The sequence below is a fragment of the Lepidochelys kempii genome, chromosome 6 (assembly GCF_965140285.1).
Source record: "Lepidochelys kempii isolate rLepKem1 chromosome 6, rLepKem1.hap1, whole genome shotgun sequence".
NCBI classification, from domain to species: domain Eukaryota; kingdom Metazoa; phylum Chordata; order Testudines; family Cheloniidae; genus Lepidochelys; species Lepidochelys kempii.
Genome location: NC_136385.1, coordinates 52,194,403 through 52,221,462, shown reverse-complemented (window position 1 = coordinate 52,221,462; position 27,060 = coordinate 52,194,403). Strand labels below are relative to the sequence as shown.

General features: G+C 42.5%; 1 protein-coding gene across 1 annotated transcript in view; it reads left to right on the top strand.

Moving 5' to 3' along the window:
• The window catches only part of ABTB2 (ankyrin repeat and BTB domain containing 2), a 194,431-nt gene that overhangs the window by 107,469 nt on the left and 59,902 nt on the right, over positions 1-27,060 (top strand). Inside the window, exon 2 of the mRNA XM_073347923.2 lies at positions 26,663-26,809. Coding sequence (XP_073204024.1) covers positions 26,663-26,809 — 147 coding nt within the window. The remainder of the gene's footprint in view (positions 1-26,662; positions 26,810-27,060) is intronic.

Below are 27,060 nucleotides of genomic sequence, written 5' to 3'. Positions count from 1 at the left end.
AGATTCTGCATGGTGTAGTTAGTAAAAGACATAAGGAATCTGATACACTGGCCTAAGTGAAATCAGTAAGTCGGGTGTTACTCAATTGAAATTGATGTAAAACCCTTTTGAGCTGAGACGGGGATCAAGCTGCCTGTGTCACTGAGGCACCTAAACATTGCTTGCACATGACAGCCTGGGGAAGTGGCAGGTTAAAAGGGCAGTGCTGGGAATAAGGCAGAGTGAGAGAGACTGACATTCCTTGTGCCTAGTAGAAGAAGTTTGACATTTCTACTTAGTGTTCACTTTCCTCTTGAATATTTGTCATGACAGAGAAACCAATGGTTGTATGAAACTGCCAGTAAGTCAACCTAACACTTAAAGAAATTCCTCTGATTGTTTGCATGATTTCCCATGGAAACAGTCTCTTCATGCTGCAGTGCAGCAAGTGGTGATCTTTTTATTTGGGAGCATTGCAAATATGGAAATAACCTGAGGGAAAGTCTTTCTTTCCAGTGGCATGAACTATGATTAGTATATTTCTTTTGCAGATACCTGAACTAACCAGGCTTTATACGTGGCAGGCTATTGGGGTCAGCATACTTTAAGCTGTTCATGATGATGGGCTGTAAAACAAATTTAAAAAAAAAATTCAAACTAGTCTATTTGGCTTCAATTATCTGGATCAAAAATTGTTCTGATTCCATATTGCAGGATCAGTCAGATGATGCTGAATAATTAACCAACAAGGGCTGTTTCTTTTTTAAAAATAATAATAATACAGTATCCAGCAGCAGATATTGCTTTCTAGTTGGACTGGAAAATATGTGAATATTGAAAAGAGATTAAAGGGGCATTAAAGTGAGCCAAGTGGTTATGCTTCTTAAAAGAGAAAAAAATGTTCATCCATTTCACAGCCTGGCTGTGGGTCTGCCAAGCCTTAGTCATGGCTAAAGACCATGTGAAAGGGAGTAAAGAAGCTGAATTGACCAGTTTCTTGCCTTTAATGAAGGGTTAGGAAATTGGTGTAGATGAAAATCAGTCACTTTCAGATGAAACATATGCCATTTTTCTTTGGCTGTTATCTGAGCAAGGACAGCTCAGGCTGGAACAGGACTTGGATAAAATTTAGACTTCCAATCCCAGTCTCTCCCAGAGGGGCAATATGCTCATGGAGCGTGGGACCAAGAGGTGCTGAGTCACTGGAGTCTGCAATGGCATAAAAGCATGCAGCACCTTGCAGGATCAGGCTCAGAGTGTGGAAAGAAAAGAAACGGTTTCCACTTAAAGATGACAGCTTACGTCAAAAGCAAATTAAAGCAGAGGATAAATGAGCAGTTTTATGTAATTTCACTGTGGATTGGTTCCACATAAGAGGTTACAATGAAGCACATGAGCAGATCATAGGCAACTGAATAGCTGTTGATAACAATCCAATTAGGGCATGGTGGAGAAAGACCTCTTCCTCCCACAAACCCTCAAGCTGATCACATGCTCCCTGCTGGAAGGCACATGGGCTCATTACTCATTGCAGTGTTGTGGTAAATGAGCCTCTTTGGGTCCTGTGTTCTCCCAGCACCCACAGAAACCAGCTCTCCAATCAGAGACACACTCCCACTGCTGCTTCATCCACACGTGTACCTTCTTCCTATTTATCCTTTTGTTCTCTTCACACTCAGTCTGATTCACCTAGTTTTCAAGGTCAAAATAAAAACCAGGCCGTAGACTAGAATGTTGCTCCAAAGGCAGCTTTGATGCAGAAACCAGCTTTCAGTGTACTGTAGAGAACACATCCCCCCACCTCAGATGACAGTTGCTTTTGAAAATATGAATTCTTTCATGGTGAAGGCTCTGTTATTGCCCCATTTTACAGATGGGGAACCTGAGGCATGGAGAACCTGAGTGACAAACCCAAAGCCACACTGTGAGTGAGTGACAGGAATGGGATACTGATACTGTTTTGTTTCACTTAAAAGATCATCCTTCCTTTATGTTAACCTGAGACTGGTAAACCATCTCCCACTCCAGCCTTTGCTGTAAGACCTGAGGTTTGGGCGTGAAGCTCTCTGGGTATTCTTCAGTCAATAACCACAGTGGATTATTTCAGTCACTCACTGACAGTGGGCAGTGCTTCTAATATGTGTGTCTTGTGAGATACAAAATTATGTGCCTGCTCTCCAGCTAGCATGCCTAGGTTTGTATTCCATTTTCACTCAGGCTTGCCAAGGGCTGGAGAGTACTGATGGATTTCAACCTTATCTCATAATTGTTGTGAAGCTGTTTATTCATTTAACAACTGCATGTGATAAAATCTTCTATCTGCAAAAAAAAAAAAAAAAAAGAGATGACACTTTAGAAATAAACCCTGCCAGCACCTTCCATTACATGTGCTCCATGGAGGAGCTGCTTTTTGTTTTGTGGGTTTTGTTTTGTTTTTTTTTTGGGGGGGGGAAGCGTGTTTAAAAAGGGGGTTACTGAATTGTTCAAGACTTCTTTCCTTTTGGGCTGTGAGTAGGCAAAGAGCATATTAGCTTTGAATTGTATCAGTCTCCTTTAGGTGAACCACAAACCCGGCCTTGTAAGGCAGTGACTTTAACACTACTTCTTGGCCTTTTGGCTAAGATTAAGTGTACCATGACCCCACTGGCCAAGCCCTGAGAGCCCAGGGCTATGAGGTCCAGATTCACACCCTGGTTGTGGGGGCCTTGGGCACGTGGGACCCACACAACTAGCCAGTGCTGAGAGCGTGTGGAGTCGGTTGGCGCTACGCCCGGCTCATGAGACAGCTCATGGTGTCTGACACCATCACGTGGTCCAGAGACATCTACACCAGTGGTTCTCAAAGCTGGTCCGCTGCTTGTACAGGGAAAGCCCTGGGCAGCCGGGCCACTTTATTTACCTGCCGCGTCCGCAGGTTCAGCTGATCACGGCTCCCTGGCTGTGGTTTGCTGTTCCAGGCCAATGGGGGCTGTGGGAAGGGTGGCCAGCATGTCCCTCGGCCCACGCCGCTTTCTGCAGACATTAACCTGGAACAGCAAACCGCAGCCAGGGAGCCATGATCAGCCGAACCTGCAGACGCGGCAGGTAAACAAAGTGGCCCGGCCGCCCAGGGCTTTCCCTAAACAAGTGGCAGAGCAGCTTTGAGAACGACTGATCTACATGGAACACATCATGGGACACCATCAGTAACAGGTTGAGTAATCGAGAACGCCAGTCAGGGAAATAATCCACTTCCTTCCTTCCCTGACGAACCAAGGGACTCAACCCACTCATGTACTTATTCACTACACCAATACTGACTTAGACTCTAAATACATTCTATGGGTCGCGTACCCGAGACCACTTATCCACTGACGTTTTAAAAACTCCCGCACCCCAATCTGGGTCTACGCTGGTTATGTACTATGTATGTATCCTGTGAATCTTGTAACCAATACTTGTAATCCCTAATAACTCGAGCCTGACCACAGATGTGCAGTACCTTCCCTCTTAACTTGTGTGAATTTGATTTTAAACATTATCTTTAATAAAAATTTTAAATCTGTTCTTATGAGTTTAATACCAGTTACATCCTCTGTCAAATTACTACCTCCTGCAGAAAATACTGTAGTAGTTTGGACTTCTAGATTGCTTTCCACCGAAGGATCTCAAAGCACTTTCCAAACATGAATGAAATTTCATAATGCCAGCTGTGTGGTAAGCATTATTGTTACTTGCTTTATGGATGGAAAACTGAGGCACATGCTTTACCGAAGGTTGCATGACAGGACAGCGGCAGAAACAGAAATACATTTCAGAACTCCTGGGTCCCAGTCCTGTGCACTGAGTACTAAACCATACTTCCCCCTACAATTGCCTTTGCAGTCTTGTATGTGTTTTTGGCTCTAATTCCAATGATGAATGGTACAGTTGTATGATTCATAATATTGCCTCAAGAACGTTTCCCTTTTCTTGGAGAATAAAATCATCTTCATGATTTCCCCCTTCCCTCATTGCCCCAGGTTTTTACCTTAAATTATCCCCTGCTAGAAAACTCTATGGCAGCCTGACCCAGCCGTGACCTTCCTGCAGGAGAGGGGTTCATATGCCCCCCGTCCAGATTACAGTAATCCGTTCCTCCCCCTGGATTATTTAACATATAAATACTATCTAATCTAACTGTGTAGATTTAATAGTTCACTAACTTGGAAGTGAGGGAGCCAAGCTCGGAATGTGTTGTTAACTGGGAAAGTCATCCAGCACACTGCACTGGAAAAGGATTTAGGTGGTGTAGAAAAATCTTTGAAGTCATCAGCTTGGTACAGAGAGGCAATGAAACAAAACAAATGAAATAGTGAGACTGTATTAACAAAGGGACAGAATATGAAAGAGATGACATGATTAATGCATTAGGCACTTTAGATTCCACTTTTATTACTGAGTGCAGGGCAATATGGTTGCTGTCACCCAATAAAGATATGGACAGGGTGAACCTCCGTGGATGAATCAAAAGGCAAACAAACAAATTTGAAGAAACTAACTTTTGATATATTACATTGCATCTTCTATCTCAATGTACTTCATAATTTAGACACATGCAGTGTCATTGAAATGCAACCAGCTCTGAGGAGGAGAGTGGCAACCGAGTGGCAACCAGTTGGCATGCAGCATATTACACAACAGCGTTTGGTGGGATAAATTGTGGCCAATGACATTGGGGGACAACCCAACACTTGCTATATGGTCACTCATGTCCATACAAAGCAGGAAAGAACATTTTGGATTTTAAGGTCCTAACTCAAAGCCTCCCACTTGTAGCTGATCTGTTTCAAAAGGATGAAGGTTGGAGGTGACCCAGTTGCGATATGACACTGAGTTTCCAGTAAGTGCTAGTACTTCTGGTCTGTTGCTTAGACCACTGAGAGGAAAGGTTATGAGAATTGTGTGTTTTTTGTTTTTGTTTGTTTTAAAGAGGAGACTTTGAGGGATGCCTAACAAATGTTCAAAGTTATGACAGAGATGGAAACAGTTACTAAAGATTCCATCTTGGCTTGGAACCTAAATCTGATCCTTCTCCATATTTAGAGAGGAAGCTGTCTTGAGGTCTGAATCTGAACCCAGATCTGATTCTGACTTTCCCAAATGGACCCTGTCTTTAAAAAGGGGCCAAGTCCTAATGCCCTCCTCTCCCACCTCTTTGGAACCAGAGTTCAACCCACTCACAATTTTGCAGCTTGGGTCTGTCTTGACTCAAAATAGATCTTTCCTCTTGGTTTTGGAAGCAAAAAGCCAACAGAGGGATCTGAAGCACAATTACTTCCGTTCCTGCTACAATCTTACCTACCCATTTTTTATGACTGAAAGCATTATCTGCATCATCCCCTTTTTAGTCCCCTCTTAGGCAAGCACAGAGAATGGAAACTTGCTGATAACTTGGAGTGCCTTTTGAGTCCTAGGGCAGCTTTCTGATGATTTGCCAATTTCTTTAACTCAAACCCAACCTCAAATGCTAAGCGCTTTCAGTCCAGCTTTGCATCCTTGAACTGCACCAAGCCCAAAAGGCTTAAGAGATTATTATTACTATTTTTTCCAGAATGTCAGCTCCGATGGGAGACTGCAGGAACTGTTTAAGAGGATTTGTGAGAATTAAGTGATCAGGAGCTGAATCTCATTCCATGACTTCCTGCATCAAATCACACCATGCGGGTGGGTGGGTTGCTTTTTGTTTCTTGGGTTTGCTTTTTACAGAAGGGACTCCAGGTTGAAGACTTCTTTGCAAAGAAACAATTTAATCTATAGTAGCATTTATTCCCTCAAGATGAAAGACCTACATTAACATAAAGGTTCTCACTCAGCCCTCAAATCCGGGCACTCCTATTCTGTTATGTTCACCACAGCACGGCACTGCAGTTGAATGGATGTAGCTTAGGGGAGAATTTGGACCTCTGTCTTTGTTCTCAGGGTTCGTCGACATCGCATGTTACAGCACACTAGCTTGCCATGCAGTAGTGTCCCATGTGACAGCACACAAACAATTCTGCAGTGTAGAGTGACATACTGCTGTTTGAAATGGGAGTGCATCAGTGTGCACAATGGAACTTTTAGGGCACTGTAGCACTGTCCACACAGGATGTTATTGTGTGGCAAACTAGACCTCATATCCTGGCTTGCCACATAGTAAAGGCCCATGTAGACCAGCTTTCTGTTGCATAAAATATTCTTAATGTAGTAATAATACTTTGCACTTTTATAGCATTTAATCCATTGCAAAGTATTTAAAACAACCAGTTAGTAATTAAGAATCAGCACCTCCACATTGACTGCCCTTGCAATGCAGCAGCCTTTGGAGTAGAACATGGCAGCTGCTTAACAGCACACAGCAGCTCTATATACAGCAGGTTTAGGACAGGAAGTGAACAACACTGTAAACGGCAACTATTTCGACAGACTAATTGTCCAATTTGGACGTTACATTAACACATCTACTGTTAGAAACAAAGTGCCACAGAAACTTTAATGACCACAGCTGGTTGGGACTGTTTGCAGCCCAGTGCTCCCAAACAGCACTGTTGGTGAGTAAGTTCAACACAGAGCTGAAGAGAAGAATGCCACCTATAGCATTAACAACCCCAGATGCTTCAGCACAGAGGTATCTCCTTCAAGCAGGGCCGGAGTGAGGTACTAAAGTCCTGTGGCTAGGGTCCCAGCTCCTGGAGTCATGTGTTTACATGAGACTCTCAGTTTTCATTTGGGGGAAAAAGTTTACCCCCTTGTGTGTGGAGACAGAATCACCTTTCATTCTTTCTAAAGAAGTGGCCCCATGAGAGGTCCCCATTACAAGGCACTAAGGGTCAGATTACGCATTCCATACAAATACATAGAATAGGGTTAACACCTCTGCAAGACCCTTAGGGCATTAAAATGAGCTGAAGGCTCAACACTTGCATTATTCATTATAACTGCCTTCATGGTTTATTGCACTGATTTTGCTAGGCTACAGCTGATAATGTACATACAGGAATGGGCAGCTCACATGCAGAGAATTAAAACCTAAGCAAAAATCATTTAAACATATTTGCTTTTGACACAAAAGGTAAAGGATTTGTTTTTAGAGTTAAAAAGCAGAATTTACTGGGAGCATTCTCCTTCCCCAAATTTTCTTATTTTTGGTTTCCTGCTACAAAATGAATTTGCCAAGTGCAAAAGGTTGTTCAGAAGGAAAGCAATAGAAAAGGTTGGAGGTGGAGGCCATGGTGATGTTTCCAGAAAATATCTTATGATTCATTATTTTTTATTGTGGCCAAAATATTACATCAGCCTGGATACCATGATGCAGTAAATCTCAAATTAGCAAACTCCTTGATATATCAGGAGTGGAAGGGTGGTTTTATTGATTAAAGCACTAGACTAGAACTCAGGAGATTTGGATTTTATTCCTGGGGCTGCTAGGGACATCCTGTGTGATTTTGGTAAGTCATTTAATTTCTCAGCTCGCCATTTGTAAAATGATAATAACGCTTCCTTTTTCTCAGGCTTTGATTGTCTTGTCCATTTAGATTGTAAGCTCTTCAGGGCAGGGGCTTGTCTCTTACCATGTGTTTTCATGACACCTAACACAACGGGGCCCTAATCTCAGTTGAGGACTGTAGCTACTACTGCAATATAAATAAGAAACAAGAGTGTCAATCTGCGTGCTTTGCTTTGAAAGAAGGTCCATTGATGCTTGGCTATTTCCCCATCATTCTAAAACACCTCAAAGAAATAGTGGTCATTTTTATAAGGAAAGAACAGTTACCAAACATAAATACAGAAGAAACATTGCTCTACTTTGTGACAATTTAGACAAGCTATGACATCTCTTAGAATATGGAGATGAGAAACGTAGGGCCTGGTAATAGAGGAAAGTAAAGATGACCACTCTGGCTGTGATGTGTTTGCTACTTGGGAATCCATTGGAACCCCAACACAGCTATTGGACTGGTCAAAAATGGAAATGGATAGCATCGGTTATCTGCAGTTGAACACTAATTAAGTGTATCTGTTGGCACTGCGTATGGCCAACTCCTGAGCAGTGTTCAACATTGGCAACTCCCATTGAAGTCAAGGACTTTATTCTAGCAAAGCTTCCACTGGCTTCGGTGAGAGCAGGTTCCCAGGTGATGATGTGGTAGGCCTCCATGTTCTCATTTTTGGTACCTGTGGAGGGATTGCTGTCTAACTGAGAGGCCATTTGATCTGCAGAGGGGAGCATGGGCCTCAGGATCACAAACTCCTGAGTTCTAAATCCTGCCTGTGCCTCTGACACCCCTTGTGGCCTTGTGTCACCATCAAACATTTTTCCCATCTATAAAATCGGGTTAATATCTACAGGGGTGCTGTGAGGATAAATTAGTTAATGTTTATGCAGTGATTTGAGGATGCCAAATCTAATTAACAAGGAATATAGATAATGGTATCAGGACAACCTGCTGGCTCACCATAGCACCCAGTACTGCCAGGTGGGAGATCTGTTTGATTCTAAACCTTGTCAACTGCTCCTCAGGAAATGTGCTAGGATCGCTTTGGAAGGTAGAACATTTCTCTGGGGTCAGCCTATCATTGATTCCTCTCGCTAACTGGAATATAACACTGCTAGGTACTGAAGAAAATCTAGTGCCCTGGTCTTGGCCAGTTTGTCATTCAGGACCTCAAGATTTACAGACTAAAGCAGGGGATTTTAGAGAGGACTCTAAAGAACCCTGTATGCCCCCTATACTCTTGGACAAAAATATAACGGCAATAGCTAGAACAGTATAATGACATGAAGCTCTCAAGGTGAAATGTAAAACTGATTGTTTCCATATGAGCAGAATATCCAAGAAAATAACTCTACAACTGAAAAACCAAAGTTCCTACAGGGTGCACACAGCACACATATTTGCACATTAGTTGCTGTCAGCAGAAAGATGGCATGACATGTTTAGGTCAAAGGAAAGATGCTAATCCATCACAGAAAATTGCATTGCAATTGATTTAAATTCATTTCTCTTTGCTCTACACAAATGCTTTGTTCCTTATGCTTCTGTGAATCAGGCCAGTCTAATATATTGGCATCTCAATCATCATTTGGCTCCCACTGCGATGAAGCAGCAGCAGCTGGGCCTTGAGGGCTGTTGTAATAAATCAATGATTTATTAGAAAGAATGGGGTAGAGTGTGTGTGTGTGTGGGGGGGGGGATTGAGGAAAGTTGGTAGTAAGAATGTAGCATCTTTTGTCCATGCCTGCCTGACTGTCCTACTCAGAAGGAATTGTAATGAAGCTCCAAACCTATCCTGACTTCTAGGTTATAGTATTGTATAATGATTCCTTTGCCTGAGTTTCTTTAAGTCCTGTTTCTTTTGGAGTATGGTTATCTCTGAAATGTAGCCATAAGGACACAGATCAAAAATGCAGGGACTCAAACAAAACTGCTTGGCCCCAAAAGCGCACGTGAAATACCGTCAGTGTTAAAATTAAGTATGTCTGAGTTCTGCTGGATTTCCTTGTGTAGGAATAAGGAGAGGTACCATTGGGGGTTAATGGATGGGGAGTGTTATGAGTTCTCAGAACCTTGAAATTTTTTTTTCTAAAGGTTAGATATTTTGAAAATTATTCCCAGGGTGATCTAAATGTACTCCCTCTGTTGGAGTCTTTCCTAATATCCACTTGCTCTTTGACTTACCTCTCCTTCATGCAACCTTTCCTTCTGCTCCCCACTGTTCTCCTTCTCTACTTCCTGTAGAACCACTCCCTCTATTCTATACCCCTCCTATCCTCTCTTTGCTGCATCCCCCTTTCTATTGCACATCTTTTTTTTTTCCAGAAAAGATTGGACCTGAACCAAAACCTCCAATCCAAACACCTCTGAAGTATAAAGAAGTTTAGATCCAGTCCTAAACACTGTGGTTCATGCCCAATTCAGCTCTTTAGTCATTCCATCTGTACTTTGATTTTCCCTGCCTGGCTGCACTGAACTGCCTTCGCCCGACATTCTCTTCTCCCTGTCACTTGCCATTCAGTACTGTGCACACTTGATACATTCCTCCAGTTCTGTTCACAGAAGTACTCATCTCTTGCAAACAGGAATGACCTCACAATCAGACCCAAGAAGTGATTAGCAGGCAAAATTTAGTCCTTCCAAGTTAGCCTTGCTTTAGGATTATAATCAGCACCCATAGACTCTCTTGTTAAATCTTGGTCTACTCTGAGCAATACCTGGGGCTAGGAACAGAGACTGTCCAGTCATGAAATGTGACTTTCACAACACTTAAACATCTTCAGCCAGTCTGCATTCTCGCTGGGTCTAGCTTTTCCTTTTCTCCCATGACATGGAAGACACAGCAGTTTCCAGTCCTAAGATTTCTCTTTGGCAGCAGACAGGGCTGTTAACATCACTGGGGTAAAGCAATTGTATCCAAAAGGTGATCAGTCACATGCTATTGATCTCACCTTCTCTCCTAATAGATCACTGACTGGTTCTGGAGCACTTCCATGGTGTGCTTGTTTATTGAACATCAGTAGTGAGGCTGTGCTGGATACCATGTAATCACCATTTAGGAGGGGATCACCACCCAGATCATCATCGCTTGCGTTAACTGCGGGATCAACAAAAGGATAACTGAGTGGGAATCTCACCTTTAATTTACAGTATAATGTGACTGCTTCATAAAGTAGCATTTTAAAGAGAGAATCTGTTGCTGTCATCATTTACCTAACAGAACAACCTAGTCACGTTAACATCCCTGGCAATAACAAGATCTTCCTTCGACAGCCTACTTTCCTCTCTTGCCAACTGCAGGGCTATCAAGAAGATTCAGTGTCTATCATAATCTGCTGAAATACTATAAAAGCTATTGCTAGCCAAATACCCACATAGTGGTCATGTTTGTGCTTGTGCCCAGTGTTGCAGACACTTTGTACTAATGCTGTATTAGTACCACCAGGCCTTCTGATGAAGTCCTTTTCTTTCCCTCCTCTCACTCATGTCTTCTGATGGATTGTGGTAGTCCTAAGGCTTGTTTGCACTACAGGTTATGTTGGTATAACTTATGTCACTCAGGGGTGTGAGTAAGCCACTCCCATGAGCAACGTAAGTTACACCGACCTGAGCACTGGTGTGGATGGCACTATTTTGACAGGAGAGCTTTTCCCACCGACATAGCTCTCACCTCTCGGGGAGGTGGTTTTATTATGCTGATGGGAGAGCTCTCTCCTGTTGGCAAAGCATCTTCACCAGACGCACTAGAGCGGCACAGCTGCATCTGTGCTGCATCTGTGCATCTGTAGCCCTTCCAGTGTATTGAACAAGATACAAGGATTTATTCCTGGCCTTGTCCCTGACCTGCTGTGACATTGGGCAAGTTGCTCAATTGGGCAAGTTGCTGTGACATTGGGCAAGTTGCTCAATTTCTATACATCTGTTGTCTCATCGGAGGGCATGTTCCAAGGTGTAATTTATGATTATTTACAAAGATCTCTGAGTTGCTTATCAGACTGGAAAATAGTGTAACAAATGTATGATCATGGAAGACTTTGCAGTTATCCCTTTGTTGTACCCCAGCAGGTCACTCAGGAGTTCCCAACAGGAGTGGGCATGGAACTTGATCTTCCTAGTCCAGAGGGACAAGCCTCAGATGCTTCATCTTGTGTTAGTAGTAGAGGGCCTATGAGTCAGGATGCAGCAGTTCTGATTCTATCCACTAGAGATCAACAGTCAGAGTTGTGAGGTCAGCAGCCTCTGTGTTTGGAACACTCAATATGCTGCTGCCAAGGCATCTTCTTCTTTTTCTAAAGCTTTTGTCTGAGTGTGAGACACAGAGTGGTAGCTGTGTACGTGTGTGAGTGAATGCGATCCCTTCCCTCAGTGAGGGCTGCCATCCTCCCTGTGTGCTGTCTGTGCAAAAATGTGAACCTGTCCTGCCCTAGCCCTGCAGAGACTTTTTCTTTTTCCTTTGCTATGTGACAGTCTGAATCATTGTGTTGTCAGCGCCTCAGCCAAAGGAGGTCCTCTCCACAAAAAGCTGCACTCCAAGTGTCAAGAAAAGAATACCTAGCAATAGCATAAATCTCTAATTAGCTCGGGCTCTCTGGATATATTTCCTAGGTAGCACAGTCTAATTAGCACCACCCTCCATTATGAAAGAACTACAGCAGTGGTGTTCAGCTTTTTTCGTTTGTGGACCACTTAAAATTTCAAATGCAGGTGCGGACCCCTTTGGAAATCTTAGGCATAGTCTGTGGACCCCAGGTTGAAAACCACTGAACTACAGCAAAATAGTACATTGGCAAAGTATATATTAAGTAATTGAGCCCAAAATGGGCTTGTGCACAAATACAATGGCTGCAGTAGACTGTATTCTCCCATGTTTTTAAAATTCATGAGATACTAATTCTCAGTCTCTAATGTAGCTGGCATGTTAGTAGCATGGGCTGTGGTAATGATTCTAAACTCTAAATAACTGTCAGATCTGAGTGATATTCTCAGTGTTGCTTTTTTCATGTTTTTCGGGGTTATTTTTTTTTAAAGAGACCTTTATTCTATAATAAAAACTCTGGCAACCTTTGGTGGAATTTTTTGTTTTGTTTTTGTGTGTGTGGTTTTTTTGAATAACTATTTAGAGTATTAAAACAACGCTATGGATCTATTAATCTCTGACCAATTACTTAACCAAGTATTTCATTCTTAATGTAAATGTCTAGAAATAAGACAGTAGCCAAACTTCCTTTTAAAAACAAAACTCAAAGAGACACTGTTGGAAACTGAATTGCTGCTTGGATGAGTTATATTTAGAGCCCTAATGGATGCTAAAGAAGGGTTGCCCGTTGGTGATGAAACACAAGTTATGCTTGTTGTACAAACTATAAATGGCTATGACCAAGGATTTACGGATTAAAAAGTGCCTCTGTTTTAGATTATCTGAGAGCAAGGACCGGGCCTAGTAATGGATGTTTAATGCAGGGCTCGAAAGATATTGCCAAATTCTGATTGTCCCATCACCACTCTAGAGGGAAATGGCACTGTTCAAAAATAGGTAGGGGGTGTGTTCTTGTGTATACAACATATTTGGCACTGGTGGAAAGGCAGTGTCCCTGATTGTGTGGTGTGGATGAGGGGAGAGAGCATAAGCAATGAAGGAGAATAAAATAGGCCCTGGAAAGCCAGAGAAACTGACACATATCATGAAAAGAAATAAGATAGAAAGAGAGGAGTGAGCATGGAAGTAGATAAGGGGAGACAGAGCAGGGCAGCACTGAGAGAGTAGGAGAGAGGCCACCGAAGAGAAGAGAGAGGGCCTGAGCCTACAGCTGTTGCATGAGTGGAATTCTCATTGACTCTAGGGTTCTTGTGAGCCTTTTTTGTAATTGCCTTTGTTGATAAAGTTTTCTAAGATTTTTGAATGGGAGAAGATATAGACATGCAAAACATTATTATTATTATTTTATTATTAAGAGAACGATATCCCATATTGTAGAAAAAGTGGCCTGCCAAATACTTCCAAGTATTTATTTGAATAAATCGGAATCAAAAGACAAATGGATTCTTTTTCAATATACAGTTGACACAGACCTTTAGCACTGTCCAAATTATTCTGGACCATGTAAATAACCCTGTCAAGAGGCACATGGGTTTTGTTTTCAGACACAAACATTCTTTCCAGAGTGGGAAGTGCTGATGTTTGTTTATTCCAAAACTTGAGCTCACCAAGACATTTTAATGTGAGCCCCAGGCAAGTTCTGTAAAAATGGTGAGGCCTCGTGATTAATGAGCTGTGCGTGCAGGTTAATGGTGGTCTGACCAGTTTACCTCTCCTGGCTGCATTGTTTATTGTAGTCAGAGTGTCAACAGAGTACAGTACATTGGAAGTTAACTGTGTGTGTGAAACTGCAATGTACTGCATGTGTCATTTATTTCAGTTGCTTTTTTTTAAATAAATGGCCCTAGAGATGAATGTTCCTTGAGTTTCACATTGGCTAGACACAGATTAGCTTTAGTCAATGACTGACAATCCCATCCTTTTATGAGTCATTTGTATTTACCTGTATGATATGCACATGACTATCTAATTGAGACATCAGCCTGACCCCTCACAGTCCACTTTCATAGACTGTATCAAGTGAACTGAGTCAGAGGCAATGGTGCTACAACTTACTCGTTCATATACAGAGCTGGGCGAGAAACCGATTGTTCAGTTCACTGGCAGTTCGTTCTGAAAAATCAAGAAAAAATGTGGTTCAGGGTAAATTGAATCCAGACATTTTTGGCAAATTGAAGAATTCTACGAAGTCTGTTTCATGTCTAAGGAAACATGTTATGTTGTTTGACCCAAAGCATTTTGTTTCTGGGAATCTTGAAAGGACTAGAGTCACAAAATCACCAGAGGAGGTGGAGGTGGTGCCCTCCTTTATGCCTTTGTCCTAATGGTTAAGGCACTCAGCTGGCATGTGGGAGACCCACGGCCTAAATGGTGCTTAAATCCCCTTGTGAATCTAGCCGCTTCTCCCTCTCTCTCTCTCCTCCCCACCCCAATCTAGCAAATCTGTGTCAAATTCACAAATAGTATTGTGAACTGAAACTGCATTTTTTGGTGAATAATCTATTTGAAAAATGTTACCCGGTTCTACACATCTATTGTAATGACAGTATCGTGTATTGAGGAGTTCTGATTCTGTCTGGTACCACTGTGCATCATAGGGACTATACTGCTAATGGAGATTATCCTTCGCTCACGTGGTAGTCGCCTGTCCTTTAGGAACAGGAGGATCTGAATTCCGTCACCATGAAGTTCTTATTTGGTCATGGATTTGTTACAATATTAGGTATTAAAAATATGTGTAGAGTGAGATACCATTAGTAGCAACCTACAGTGGTTTAAAGCAGCTCATACCTACAGCCTCCTAAATATTGGGAGGTAATTAGAATTGCTTTCTAAATTGTAAAAGGGGGAGGAGGTCCTTTTGTAAAGCTTTATTTTTTAATTTGAGATGTACAGAATTATTTATTTCTCATGCTTAGAGAATTCCAAATGATTGATGTAATTATGGTTTTGATGTTGATTAATAGATGATCTATTGATCTATTTTTAATGTTATGGAATGGTATATGAAATCCAACCAGGAAAGACCAGAATGTGGATTAGTTTAATCAGACTAAGGTCTTAACTACCCAGGGAAATTGACTGGAATAACTATTGTGGAATATATTAATGCACATTAGCTATTCCAGAATATTCCTTCATGGCAAAAGTGGGACACAAGAAGGAGCCCTGCCCCCTCTGTGGCCCCGCCCCCTGGCCAAACTGAAAGCGGGAGCCGGGCCATTGGAAGAGATGCCCAGGGAGCCAAAGCCGCTGTAGGGAGCCCCAGACCCTCCATCTGCCCTGAGTGAGGGACTAAGGCCCACCTCAGCCTCCCCCACACTGGGAAGAGGCTGGTGCCGCCCTTGAGCCTCAGACAGGCATGGAGTGGTGCTGTAGGAAATCCAGGACAAATGCTGTCCGGAAGTCATTCAGCCCGAGACTGGGACTTGAACTCTGCATTTTGGGACTGACCTGCCCAATTCAGGATGGGTGGTCACCCTAGATGACAAGTAAATCTCTTATGGCATGTTTTGTAAGAGTAACTATGTAATCCCGGAGTCCTAGCCAAAATCTATTTTACCTGCCTAAAATCCATTCTACCTTCCCACATTCCCCTCTGTAGTTTCAACTGGATAAATCCTGTCTCTTCCAGTCCTAAGCTGTTACGTTGTATTGTCATGCACTGTTAGAGCTACTGAGTTTCACCCCAAAGGTAGCTGCATTTCGGGTGGGGTGGAGTGGGGTGATCCCTATGCACACTTTGCAAAGCACTTTGGATTCTTTGGGGTAAAACTAAAGTTGTTAATGTTATTAACTGAAAAAGGACCATAAGTAAATTACTGTCGGTACATATTGGATAAGGGGACATTACTGAGGTGTACGGGAATGATTCTGAATGAGTGGAGAAGTTAGATGATTTAAGAAAGCAGCTTCTGTCAAATCACCCTGGAGGGTAGGGAAGTATTATTCCCATTTTACAGTTAAGTGAACTGAGAAACAGGGAGATCCAGTAAGTTGGTCAAGGTCACACAGCAAGTCAGTGTCAGAGCTGGAAATAGAACCTCGGCAGCATAACACCAAGTCTCCTGCTCTACCCATTAGACTGCACTCACTGTTGGCAAGTGTGTCTGTTTTCTTCACTTCTTCCAGAAGCCTTGTGGCAAATATACTGTGCCTCATAAAGCTTCTCTTCATTTGTCCATGTGATATTTACAGCCCTGTAGAGGGTTTGCTCTTTAATGAGTCTAATTGGAATCTGAAAACAGAAATTTGTAAAAGCACAGGGGGTTTATTCCGAAACCTATTGTTACAGCTGAGTTGCAGGGTCCTATTATGCCCTCAAATTCCACATGGAAATTACGATGCCATGAATGCTGGTGATCTTAGAGAGAATGGCCCTGCGCTTGGAGATTGTGTTTGTTGAGCACATCAGATTCTTTTCAAGTAGCTGCAATGGTTGCACTACAAAAAATTTACATTTCTAGAAATTATGGGAAAATTATTAAAGTTCCTCTGTCTCTTTTTAATGTATTATGATGACATCAAAGACCACATTTTCAAATGACTTTATCATAGCTTGTAAAACAGTGAGCATAGTTTTCCAGACCCAAGTTAAAACACAGCCATGCCACTTATTTAAAATCTGGGCTAGCTGACAATAGAACAATGATTCAATATCGGCAAATTCGGTCTAATCAGTGGCTCTGAATGCGGAGATGTGGGCAATGCAGAGATCTGGCACTAACTCCCTCTGTGAGCTTGGACAGCTCACTTCAACTCTTTATGACTTTGTTTCCCCATCTATGAAACTGAGGTAATGATGGTGGCCCTCCGGCCACAGCACTGAGAGCCTCAGATAAAAGGTGATGTATAATAACAAAAGAAAGCCATACTGTGTCAGACCAATGGTCCATCTAGCCCAGTATCCTGCCTTCCAACAGTGGCCAGGGCCAGATGTTTCAGAGGGAATGAACAGAACAGGGCAATCATTGAGTGATCCATGCCCTGTCTTCCTGTCCCAGCTTCTGGCAGTCAGAGATTTCAGGACACCCAGAGCATGGGGTTGTGTCCCTGACTGTCTTGGCTAATGAACTTATCTAATTCTTTTTTGAACCCACTTATACATTGGCCTTCACAACATCTCTTGGCCATAAGTTCCCCAGGTTGACTGTGCGTTGTGTGAAGAAGTACTTCCTTTTGTTTGTTTTATACCTTTTGCCAATTAATTTCATTGCATGACTCCTAGTTCTTGGGTTATGTGAAGGGGTAAATAACACCTTCCCTATTCACTTTCACCACCCTAGTCATGATTTTATAGACCTCTAGCATATCCCCACTTAGTCATCTCTTTTCTAAACTGCACAGTCCCCGTCTTTTTAATCTCTCCACATATGGAAGCTGTTACATACCCCTAATAATTTTTGTTGCCCTTTTCCAGTTCTAATGTGTGTTTTCTGAGCTGGGGATGACTGGAACTGCACACACAGTAGTCAAGGAGTGGGCATACTATGGATTTGTATAGTGGCATTATGATATTTTCTGTTTTATTATCTATCCTTTTCCTAGTGGTTCTTAACTTTCTATTAGCCTTTCTGACTGCTCCAGATTGCAAAGTATGTTTATGATGAACTTTATGGAAACGTACCTGGTTTTCCATTATCCTTTAAAATACCAGCTCAGGATATGTGTTCATCAGATTATATAAAATTAAGCAACTGGGGTCAGGCCAGGTCAGTGGTTAGACAGGAGACCTCCAAGGAAAACTCACCGTGGTGTGGGAAGTCGGACTGGTGCTTGCTTCTCTCTGAGACAATAACCAATGCCCTGTTGCTGTGTTTGCTGGTAGTGTGCTGCCCTTCTGCCATCTTCATGTCAGCTTTTGAATATGATGTAAAAAAGAGGCTCTATCCACTCTTGATCATCTAGAATGCCATTTGTCCCAGCCACGCTATGGAACTTCCAGTACCCTACCCCTATACCTCCCACCTCCAGCCCAACCCCAGCATTTTCAATGGTCCGCTCCTTTTCCCAAAACAGTTATTTGATGCTGATGTAGCATGGCAGCCATGTGCCACCCCAGAGATGATTGTATTTCAAGGATGGGTGAAATAAAAACCTGTTAGTGTTTTCTGACAGTCCAGTATTAGTAGAAAGCATGATTAGTTCCGTGAGATTACCCAGGCATTTAAGGATTTGTGCTGACTTACAGATTTTCTGCACTATAATGTACACCGAATGTTAGTGTAATAGCTCCCCTAGAGCTGCAGAGTCCGTAAACTCTGATTCTTCCACATACTTACGGAACATTGGGGCTGGTGAGCCAGGTTATAGCGGAGAGATAATGGACTTTCAGGGTGTCCTTAAGCCTACAGTTTTGGGGCATCTTTATGCTTGAGCCACATAATGCCTATTGATATTTTGCTAATAATGACCAGATTGTTTTCTAGAAGACAATGCTGGCTCTTGATAACATGTTACTTAAGCCCAGACAAACTGTGGCTGCCAGTATTAGTCTTTGATGTGTGCATTAGGACACAAAGTATGTTCCACTCATGAAACTGAGAGCTCTGCCTAGAGCTAAATGTAGTACAGATCGGCACTGTAAAAGTTTCCCCACACTCCCCTACCAAACAGTCATGACCTTCAACACCCACAACTGTTCCAATCTTGGCAACAATCCCTCACCCTGGCCATCATCCCTAAATCTTGACCTACACTTCTCCTCCTATTTTAGTCTAGCCCCCAAATCTCTATCCCCTCATCTCGACAAGGGTCCTGACTACAGCACCCCCTACTCTCCCATTCCTGGCTATGCTTGTGCACCACGGTCCTGACTGGTATTGTCAAATGGAGCCCTGGCTGTCCCTCAGAAGAGGCTGCCAGTTCGCATGTATGTGAGGGGCCTGGTGTGGAAAGATGGCCACAAACAATCAGTGTGAGACCACAAAACTCATTTTAATGTGTGGGTGTGCGAATTGATCTGATCTGTACCCAGCAGTTTCCAGAACTGAACAGCTAAGACAGTGGCTCTTAAACTGTGCACCGCTGTGCACTTGTAGATAATCCAAGGACCCTTCTGTCTCAGTGCTTAAGCCTTTCTTTCCCTCCCGCTGTCTCCTTCCCGCATTTGTTTTGAATTAAGGTATGATTGTTAAATGTGGATGCTCATACATATGACTGGTTTTGATTTCTCTTACTGCTGACAGAGCCCCACTGAATGATGTGCCCATCTGTTTTGTAATCACTTAATGCAAAACTGTTACTTTCCCATTAGTTAGCAGTTATAAGCACTCTTCTCCCATCACAAACTTCTTTCCCAACTCCTGTCTTCCTATGAGGGTGATACATGACTGTATCTGATCTCAGAACCTGATATGTTTACATTTGTATATGTTAGCGGAGGAACACTTTGGTTGGCTGGTTTCCTTTGGTGTACTCTGCTGTCAGAAGGAACAGTAGACTATCGCTGTGATGATGTCAGATTTCATAAAACCAAGTAGGCTTGAGCTTTCATAGTACTTGGACGAGAGCCTGCCAAGGAGAAAAATAAAAGGTCCAGGAGATGGCAGAGACTTGGAAGGTGGTGCTCTTTGTTCTGAGTCCTTTCTGAATCAGTGTAGCATGGCACTGCATTGCGGGACAGAAATTAATGGAGTCCCTCACCACTCAAGATGTTTAAGATTTATGGCACTTTTTGTAGAAAAAGGACATCTGTCTCTGTGTCCCACCCAAACAGGGTAATTAGAGTTGCAATTGGATTAGAGCAGTGGTGGGCAACCTGTGGCCCATCAGGGTAATCCACTGGCAGCCCATGAGACAGTTTGTTTACATTGACTGACTGTCCACAGGCACAGCCACCCACAGCTCCCAGTGGCCACAGTTTGCCGTTCCCGGCCACAGGTGGTCACAGTGCGGGCCAGCCGCTACTTCAAACAGCTCCTATTGGCTGGGAATGGTGAACCACAGCCACTGGGAGCTGCGCAAAGCTGTACCTGCGGACAGTCAATGTAAACAAACTGTCTCATGGCCCACCAGCAGATTACTCTGATGGGCCACAGGTTGCCCACCTCTGGATTAGAGTCTTCTTGATTTCCTAGGTGAAATCCTGGCCCCATTGAAATCAATGGGAGTCTTGCCATCAACTTCAGTGGGGGCAGGATTTCACCCTTCTGTCTCTAAAATGTTAGTTCTACAAGCCTACTGGATTCAGTTAACATTTGACCTTTGCAAATGTTCCGTATGGAACTAATCACAAGACATATATTGCAAAATTGTCTTGATGCCCATGACAGAAGACATTTTTCTTTCTTATTTTTTATATTCTTGATGGATCCTGTGTATTATTTACACTTTTTGTTTTGGTGCGTATGTGACTCATACAAAATGTATCATGATTAAGGATAGGTAAATGGCTAGATATGATCCTGAATCTAGTGAGTGCTCCCAGAGCTGTCAAAAATTCATCTTTAGGTTTAATTTCCTGAAATGGATCTTTGTCTCATGTTTGTTTTGTTTGTTGATGTTATGGTAATGTCTAGGAAGTCATGAACCCCACTGTGCTAGGCATTGTACAAACAGAGCAAAAAGATAGTCCTTGTTTTAAAGAGGTTATTTTTGTTCTGCCCAGAGGAAAGATATATAAAACAAATATAATTTTACTGGTTTCATCTAAAAACAAGTTAAAGCGCAACATGTAACCCCCTCCTTCTCTCCATACTCCCCAACGTATGCCCCATGGGATAGCGATATCTGTGTTTGGTAGCTTAATATATCCTGAACCAAGCTCTTTAGACTTTGTCACACCTTTCTAACAGAGTTAGTGCCCTATGCAATCTCCACAAGGAATCCCAGATGGCAAAATTCCATTGCTTTTCAGACCAGTCTCACTGGCTCTTTACCACTTCTGAAAGGCCACCTCTAAACGTCATGTAACCATCTGGAAGACCTCAAAGAGCTGACAAGGTAGTCAAGAAGCTGTCTTCCAACGTGAAAGATTTAAATTACAGCAGATTTCTGTACCAACTGCTTTAAAGTGCTATGAAGTCCAGAAAACACAGTGAAAATCTTCCCATTGGAGAGTCCTTTTCCATAAACATCACATGCAAAGAACTTGGCGAGCTTAACAACGTAAAGATAAAATGTCATGGACAAGGATTTTGATCCCTCTAGCATGAAATCTCCAAACAAAATCCAGTCAAAACCTCCTAGTTCACCTTTTGATGCCAAACCATAATTGTCATGTGACTGATGCCAAGCTGCAAATTATCCCAGCTTCGCTCAAAATTCAGCCCAGGAGTCACTCGTGAAGTTCTCAAACCTTTAGAGAAACCTGACCTGAGCTTTGAGCTTGAACCAAACCCCACATCAGGTGGAAACTGCAGAGTTGCATGGCCAACTTGCCTGGGAAGTGATGGCCCACCAGCCATAACAGCATCCCCACTGCACCACTAAAAGCAACAAGATGTCGAATGGTGTGAACATTTTTTGTTGGTGGTGTTTTTTGTCTATCCCTGGACTCAATTTAGATTGCAGAAGCATTTTTCAGTTGCTCTTAAAAAGCATCAGATTACAGACGACAATTCAAAAACCTTCAGGCTAGCAGAACAGTTTCATTCTGAAGAACTGCTTCACCCAGTGACTGGAACTCCACCCAGTAACTGCCTTTTAAGAGCCCTGGAGCAGATTTCGTATATTAAGTGAGGTAGAATAAACCTTGCTTTATTCCCAGTTGCTATTTCAAAACCTATGAAAATATCAGAAACTAAGTACTGTTGTTAAACCTTGCCTTGATCACAGAACTATGAAGGTGTTTTCAGTTGGGCTGCTGTATGTAGTGCTACCTCCCAATAATCTCGGGAAAAGCTGCTGCTTAAATTGTTGTGATTTTAAGGCCTGATCCATACCACACTGAAATCAGTAGAAAGACTTCTGTTGACTTCATTGGGAGTTGGATTAGCTCCTTAATCTCTTTGGCAATAAATAAATATATATAGTTTTGTGGCCAAAATACCAGGGCATGGCCAGGAATGGATGAGAGTCACACAATGTAACCCATACAACAAAAAAATATTGTATAGACAACAAAGTGTGCTGTTGATGGATCATTGCAGCATTGTAATTAAAGGTTGCTTTGGGTTGTTATTTTGTGGGGGAAATATACCCTTGAAATTCATGTCAACTGTAGTTTTACTCCCAGATTGAAAGTAAAAAGAGAATGTTCAGGTACAAATTAATCTAATTGAGTTATATTTTGCTTATTTAGTTAGCCTTGATCAAAATCAATATAACCATGAATAAAAATGTATAAAGCCAAATCTAAATTCATAAACAGGCCCTACAAATTCAATCAGAACAATTTACACTTCATATTTTGCATTTTTATAATATCTTTTATCCGGAAATCTCAAAACACTTTTACTGATATTAATTAAGATTATAGCACTACTCTCGGATCGGTAACCATAATTAGCCCCATTTTATAGAGGAGGAAACTGAGGCACAGAGAAGCGATGAAAGTTGCCCAAGGTTGGTCAGTCAGTCAGCGGCACAGCCACTCTTAACTCCTTTTCTAACCACTTAGAATATGCTCCACTTCCACCTTTGCAAAGTCATGATACAAAAGTAAGGTAAGATGTTCACAGTCTGACGCATTCATAATAACCTATCCCAGGAGCGTGTAAAAGCATGTGACATTACCAAATCAGAATCACCATCAGCACCTCCAGCTCGGAGTGAGATTTATACATTATCCACATGTCTCTGAGAAGTAAAGTGAAGCATCTGTCTGAGTTTCTGCTTTTTTGTCAGATTAACACCGTTTCAGAAAATTATTCCACTTCTGGGTGGGACTGTGTTGTTATCTCTGCTACAGAACATTTCTGATATCTGCAGTCAGAATAGCATGTTGCAGTGCAGTTGACTCTATCCATCATGAAAACCATGTTTGACTCTTGTAGGCTAAAAGATACAAGATCAAATTTGGCTCCCAGTTACATGAGTCCAACCCTAATGGACTCAGTGTGGCTACAGATCCATCTGGGGCTCAGTTCCTCATCTGCAAAGTGGGACTAACAGTACTTCTCTACCTCCCATGAAGTGATGGGGACTACGGAAGTAGTACCAAAATTAGCACAGTAAAGTAGGCTGTAAACAAACTGTGGTGAATATTGTACTCTTGCTGCCCAGTCAGTCGCTCCTGTTAGTCTCTTGAAAAGTTGTGAGCAAAGTGCTCTTTCTCTCCACTACAGGACCCTTTCATCTCCAAGAAAGAATGCAGTGAGTGTAAAATGCAGTAATGAGTAAAAATGTAACCCTTATGAAAGAAGGGTACATGTGTGCACTGCTCTCTAATGAAGAGAATCAGAATTGCTCACATATGTATCACAGGCCCTATATGGCTAACAACTAGAGGAGATTGATGTCAATGGAATTGCAGTTGTTTACAGCAAGTATTGAAGTTGCCTTCTGGCCTTTTGCTTCCTTCACCCAGGCCGCAAAGTGTTTCAGATGCCAGCAAGCTTGTTGCTTGCTGGGGGAATGGAATGTATTACTCTGGCCTGTTAAGGAAGGGTGCTGATGTGCTACATAGGAAGCTCTCTCCAGTCCTCTTCCAGAAGAATGGCTAGCGTGCTGTGAAGCCTTGCAGAAAGGGGAGGCTACAACAGGGGAAAAGGGGATGGTTCTCAGGACTCCGTCAGGGACTCAGTGCCCTTCAATTGTGAAAAATGCACACACTGCTAAATTAACAGGAAACAAATTTTATAAATGCTATTGCTGTATATTAAGGGCCTGATCTCAAACCCATTTATATCAATGGAATACCGCCACAGACATCAGTGGGCTGTGGATCTGGCTTTAAGGACTTAATTCCATTCTCATCTCCCACTTAAGTAACAGGCATACCTCTCTCCCAGCCAGCGGAATCATTAGACCCTAAATATTTTGCCCTCTAATACTACGATACTTTGTGGGCAGATATGAGTGACTTTTCCCAGTGAATAAATCACTTTTATTTCCAACTATTCCCAACAACTGCCAAGCCATAACCTGAAAAGCTGAGAAAATTTGCTTGATTTGTCTGCCCAGCTTAAATCATTCTACAAAATCTTTATTTGTAATTAAAACAAACCAACCAACTTTCAGTTGAAACCGTTGGGGGAGAAAGCAGAGGGGAGGGTGATCTGCTCCGAAAGCTTTTTTTTGTGTGTGTGTGCCCTGTTTGTTTTATTAATGTAACTGCCCATTTCTGTTTCCACCTTCCTAGAGTTGTGCGCTCCATTTGAAACTTTTAACAAATCAGCCCATTTTCCTTCTCCCACTGTTGTAAATTCAATCCATATGCCTTAAAATGTCCTTTCATAGGACTAACATGGGAAAAGGAAGTGGGCTCACACTCTGTGTAGGGGGCTGCAGTGTAGTGAGAGAGCGCTTCCAGTTTGCATGTGTTGCTTCTATTAATTCTTAGAACTCGAGCTTCCTAATTATTCAGATTAGAGACCATTGGCAGGGTTTTCTGCATTAGCCAACAGTGATGTACAGTGCAGAGACACAGCAGGATAAATCATTCCCTTATCCTCAGAATGTCTAGGAAGTTCTTGATGCAATCGTTGGCTGTGCCACTGAACAGGATGTGAAGAGGAGGTGTCCTGCTGAATGGGAGAGGGAGGGAGAGATCAATTCTGTATAAAATCTCAAAAGAAAACACCAAGACAAAGTAACAAAGATCTCCCAGTGTGGTGCAGGTTAACTGGCAATTATCTGCTTGATGGGAGGCAGGGGACTGACATGACAGGAGGTGGCTGCAGATTAAGAATGAAGCACTCTCCACATCTAGGACTGGAACAGTAGGGGTATTGCATGACAGTACTGAAATGCATTAGCAGAGCTGTGTGGGGACAAAAGTGAATAGCTTAGGGTGCCACAGATCAAGATTGAGGTATGTTGACAGAGAAGCGTATGGGGTCCCAGGTCTGGAATAGCAAGAAATTGTGTGATGGATCAAGGAGTGGAATTATGGGAGCTGCTGCACATCAGGATTCCAGTGCAAAGGATTGCCTGTGTAAGCTCGCTCAGTGCCTGTGGACGTTATGACAGGCTCTAAACAGTACTTCCAGTCGCACCAAACTCTCACCCAATTTGGCTCTGTTTTGTTATAGACAAAGGAAGAACTGTGAAGTGATACGCAAAGTAGACTGAAATGGAGTACTTGTGGCACCTTAGAGACTAATAAATTTATTTGAGCATAAGGTTTTGTGAGCTACAGCTCACTTCATCGGCTGCATGCAGTAGAAAATACAGTGGGGAGATTTTATATACACAGAGAACGTGAAACAATGGGTGTTACCATACACACTGTAACGAGAGTGATCAGGTAAGGTGAGCTATTACCAGCAGGAGAGAAAAAAAAACCTTTTGTAGTGATAATCAAGGTGGGCCATTTCCAGCAGCTGACAAGAATGTGTGAGGAACAGTGGGGGGGAGGGGGGGAAGCAGATTGTGGGTTCTGATCACCACTATATAAATTGCTTTTATGTTATTGACATAACTAGTCATTTTACATCAATGCTTTTGTAAAGAAAGTGAAACGGTTTTAGAAACATGCTTAACAACCAGAGAGAGAGAGAGTGTAACAGAGGGAGAGGTGTTTCTAATCGAACTTTCTATTTGGGTCATTTGTAGAAATGCAAATAAATGCTTTTATGGGCCAGTTTTTCAAAATCCGCTTCTAAGAGTAATCTTACCTGCCCAAATGTTCACAACACGTAAAAAATTTAAACTTGTGCGTTCAAAACTGCCTACTGTCTGCTGCACAAATGAGATCATTAATGACCTGGTTTTCAGAGATGCTGAGAATCTTCAGTTCCCATTCACCTCAGCTGGACTTGGCAATTATGCTCAACAACCTTAAAAATCAGGCTATTGCATCCAACAATCTGATTACAGCTATGCAAGTTCAGCCTGTGGGCACACAACTTCATTTTTGCATATACAGTTTTAGGGTATGTCTACACAGCTAAATAAAAAAAAAAAAGACCCACGGCAGTGAGTATCAGAGCCTGGTTCAACTGACTTGGGCTTGCGCTGCGGGGCTAAATATAGCAGAGTAGATGCTAAGGTGAGAGCCTGGGCTCTGAAACCCAGCAAGGGGGGAGGGCTTTGGAGCCCAAGCCCAAACATCTACACTGCTATTTTTGGCCCTGAAATGCAAGCCAGAGTCAGTTGACCTGAACTCTGAAACTCACTGCCGTGGGATTTTTTTACTGTGTGGACATACCTTTAAAGGCTTCTTCAGACTCTCCAAAACTTTTGTTGTAATTTTACAATAAAATAATTTTACAAACTCTTTGTTCCCAGCATTTACAGGCTGCAAATAGTATTTGTGTTTGCTCCCTAGAGCCCAGCTGCTCCGCTTCTGCCAATCAACAGAATTAATTGGTTCCAAAGACCACCTGAGCACTGTGGCTGAGTGAGCAGCATGCACTGAATTCCCCAGTCACCACTACAAAGAGAAATCAGTGCTTTCAGTATTTCCATTCCATCCCTGAATGGTGGAGTATTCCCCTGGCCCTGCAATTTAACTTGTAACAGGCCTGTTCACTGCTCTCCCCAGGTGTGCTGTCTCTGCCTGCCTACTTCAGCCCCTACAATGATGGCTCCATAAGCAGTGATGGACGGGCCGATGCTTATGCCCAGCTGGAGCTCCGAACTCTGGAACAGTCTCTCTTGGCGACTTGCGTTGGAAGCATCTCAGAACTAAGTGAGTTTCAGCTGTAACTGATCATTTGTTTAAACAAAATATAAGGACTGCTGCTATTGAAGTCAATGGCAGTTTTGTCATTGGCTTCAGCATGAGCGGCATTGGTTCCATGTTATGTAAAATTTGATTGTTTCAGGGTGCTGTTCGTGGAAATCAGATTAGGATGTTTTATGCTTAATTTATGCATAAAATGTCCCTCTTCCAGCATTTTATTCTTTGTCTTAGTGACTTCAGTGCTGGTGAAAGATCTA